This window comes from Saimiri boliviensis, chromosome 2 (genome assembly GCF_048565385.1).
Source record: "Saimiri boliviensis isolate mSaiBol1 chromosome 2, mSaiBol1.pri, whole genome shotgun sequence".
NCBI lineage: Eukaryota > Metazoa > Chordata > Mammalia > Primates > Cebidae > Saimiri > Saimiri boliviensis.
In genome coordinates this window covers 132,726,632-132,730,458 of record NC_133450.1, presented here as the reverse complement: position 1 = coordinate 132,730,458, position 3,827 = coordinate 132,726,632, and the positions used below count along the sequence as shown (strand labels likewise).

Below are 3,827 nucleotides of genomic sequence, written 5' to 3'. Positions count from 1 at the left end.
CACTGCACTCCAGCCTGGCGCCTGGCGACTGAGCAAGACTCTGTCTCAAAAAACAAAGGTAGCCCCAGTAAAATTAGATATCTGGTTTTACAGGCTCAGAGCTGGAGAGAAACTTGTTTCAGAAATAATGGTACCTCCAATCTTACCCATATATGCTTTAGTTGATATTTAAATTACGTTTTACCCTCGAGAATTTAGAGTTGCTGATGAAATGAGTTAAGAGTCTGGGGACTGTTATGATCAGATGAATGAACTGTGGATGTGTAAATGACACACATTTGGGGCTGGTCTGGGAAGTCCTGATGACACGTGCCCAAGGAGGTTGGGCATGGCCTGGTTTTACGCATTTCAAGGAAACATGAGATGTCAGTGAATACACGGAAGAAGTACATTTGCTCCACCCAGAAAGGCTGAGACAACTCAAGGCAAGGCCTCCCCACTGGGGGCTTCCAGGTCACAGGTAGGTGACAGACAGAGGGTTGTGCTCTTCTGAGTTTCTGATAAGTGTTTCCAAAGGAGGCAATATGCGTCTGTCTCCACAGAAGAGGGGCTCCTTCGAACAGAGTGGGAGGCAGATTTCCCCTGAGTGTCTCCAACTTGAAGGTGCCCAAGGTATTTTCTTTTCACCAGCTGATGACCCCAAACAGAACTTCAAAGCCCAAACAAAACGAAACAGCCAAAAGAACAAGAGATGGGCACCTATTAAGACTAGAACAACATTCAGCCCTCCCGGGAAACATGGGCAGTGTCTACCTCCACGTGACACAGAAGTAAGCGCTGTGAGTCACAGGAAGCAGGAATATTCACCCACAGAGGGACTGAGAGTAACACGGGTGATGGGAGCCACAGGCAAGGTCACTGAACACTCCCACTGTGTTTTGTAGATTGAGAAGGCGGCAGAACAGATTGGCATGGTGAGAAAGACACAGCCCTGCTGCCCTGGCCCCTTCCCTTCCAGTGAGCCCTCACAGCCATGACCTCATCCCACAACCATCCTGTGCAGACCCGCACACTGTCCCAAGCTGAGACTGTTACTTCATCCCCTAGGGGAGTCCAGGGGCCCCAGGGGTGTTATGTGGGAGCCCAGGCAGGGCCTTTGTTCTCTGTCAGGGTCTCCCTGGGGGGGAAGTGGCCACCACAGATGGTTGGGGCCTGGCTTCCGTGAGGACAGTTATTTCCCATTCTCTGGATGAACATCCCTGGGCTGGGACATGAGGCCGGCAGAGGTGCGGGTCGCCCTCAGGGCCACCCTCGTGCTACTGGGGCTCTGGGCACCCCTGGCTCCGGTCCGCTGTTCTCAAGGCCGACCCTTGTGGCACTACGCGTCCTCCGAGGTGGTGATCCCCAGGAGGGAGACGCACCGCGGCAAAGGCCTTCAGTTTCCCGGCTGGCTGTCCTACAGCCTGCGTTTTGGGGGTAAAAGACACGTCCTCCACATGCGCAGAAAACGACTTCTCTGGCCCAGACATGTGCTGGTGACCACGCAGGATGACCAAGGCGCCTTGCAGATGGATTACCCCTACATCCCTGCAGACTGCTACTACCTCGGCTACCTGGAGGAGGTGCCTCTGTCCATGGTCACCGTCGACACGTGCTATGGCGGCCTCAGCGGCATCCTGAAGCTGGACGACCTTGCCTACGAAATCAAACCCCTGCAGGATTCCCCCAGGTTTGAACACGTTGTTTCTCAGATAGTGGCCGAGCCCAACGCCACGGGGCCCACATTTAGAGATGGTGAAAATGAACAGACAGACCCCTGGCTCTCTGAAGCAAATGACAGCATGAATCCCAGGTTATCTAATGTCCTGTATAGTTCTCATCCAGGCAATATAAAAGGTCATATTCAATGTTCCAATTCATACTATAGAGTATATAACAATATTACAGCTTGTTCCAAAGAGGTGGTCCGGATGTTCAGTCTCGTTGACAGCATTGCTCAAAATATTGATCTGCGGTACTGTATTTATCTGTTGACCATATATAATGATCGGGACCCAGTCCCTGTGAATGATTATAGAACAAACAGTGCAATTATTACTTATTATAGAACAAACTTTTTTACTCCTTTTCAAGTTCATGTATCCACACTACTTATTCAAGATGGACCACATGAATCTAACTATGCAGTTCCAACGTATAAAATGTGTAAATCTCACGGCCTGATACACATCGGTATTCTAAGCAGACATTATTTGTTGATAGCCGTGATAATTGATAATAATGCAGTCACTGATGAGAAGTATTGGTGTGGAATATGATGGATCATACTGTACATGTCAGAGGAGGACCTCCTGCATTATGCAGCGATAACCAGGGATGACAGATGCGTTCAGTAACTGCACCTATGGACATGCACAAAGCTGTTTTTCCACTGTATCCCACTGTATCTTCATTACACCGTCCCCTGTGCATAATAAAGTCTTGAAAACAGTTCGCTGTGGAAACCTGATAGTGGAAGAGAACGAGCAATGTGACTGTGGCTCCTTTAAACAGTGTTACGCCAGTCCGTGTTGTATAAGTGGCTGTCGTTTCACACCGGGGAGCATTTGTCATATAGGAGACTGCTGTACAAACTGCAGCTTCTCCCCGCCAGGGACTCTCTGCAGACTTATCCAAAACATATGTGACCTTCCAGAGTACTGTCGTGGGACCACCTGGATATGCCCCCTGAACGTTTATATGCAGGACGGAAACCCGTGCACTGAAGAAGGCTACTGCTATCACGGGAACTGCACTGACCGCAATTTGCTCTGCAAGGCGATCTTTGGTGTCAGTGCTGAGAATGCTCCTGACGACTGCTATAATATCAACCTCAAAAGTTACCGATTTGGACATTGTACTCGACTATATGATTCTTACGCTTACCAGCCTTGTGTAAAAATAGACAAGTTTTGTGGGAGACTGCAGTGCACCAACGTCACGCATCTGCCCCGGCTGCAGGAACACGCTTCATTCCATCACTCCATGATAGGCCCGGCTCAGTGTTTTGGGCTGGATGAACACCGTGGATTGGGCACAACCGATGTTGGACGTGTGATCGACGGCACTCCCTGTGTTCGTGGAAACCTCTGTAATCAAAGCCGGTGCAACACCACTATCGCTTCCCTGGGCTACGACTGTCGCCCTGAGAAGTGCAGTCACAAGGGGTCTGCAACAACAGAAGGAACTGCCATTGCCATGTCGGCTGGGATCCTCCGCGGTGCCTGAGAAGTGGCACTGGGGGCAGTGTCGACAGCGGGCCCCCTCCGAAAAGAATGTGTTCCATCACACAAAGCGAACTTCCAGCGACATACCTGAGGGTGGTCTTTGGTCGCATTTACGCCTTCATAATTGCACTGCTGTTTGGGATCGCCACAAATGTGCGAACTATCAGAACCACCACCGTTAAGGAAGTGACAGTTACTGGCCCCAGATAAGAAAATTTCAGCTTCCCGACCTCTGTAAAGACACTCAGAATATAAAAGCAAAATCTGTGAAACAGGAGCAGGAGGAGGGATGGAAAAGCTCGAGTCCAAATTTCTTGAAGTCCGCGGGAGGCACTGGGTCCTCCCTCACATGTTGGGGAAACGGGAAGTGCTGGCTTCTGTCCCAGGTTTCTGTAGGTCGCTGATGCTCACTCTGAAATAAATCTTCAAAATCACATTGCTGCCTTCCACATTTTCTTAGACTCTGCTGGGAGCCCAGACTTGGCCAGAGCCTCTGGCCTTGAGAGGAGACCTGAGTGATCAGCCGGGTCATGAACTGAGGTTGCTAGTCCCAGAATTAATGGAAGTTGCCACCAGCTCCCTAAAGGGCACATTCATGACATTTCTCCTGAAGTGAGCTCC

At 50.2% G+C, this 3,827-nt stretch overlaps 1 protein-coding gene across 1 annotated transcript; it reads left to right on the top strand.

Moving 5' to 3' along the window:
- The first annotated feature begins 1,211 nt into the window (after positions 1-1,211).
- On the top strand, positions 1,212-3,416 carry LOC101046112 (disintegrin and metalloproteinase domain-containing protein 20-like). Its single transcript, XM_010333024.3, is given in 3 exon segments — positions 1,212-2,225; positions 2,227-3,139; positions 3,142-3,416. Coding segments are annotated over 3 exon segments (2,202 nt in total).
- The last annotated feature ends 411 nt before the right edge of the window (positions 3,417-3,827 follow it).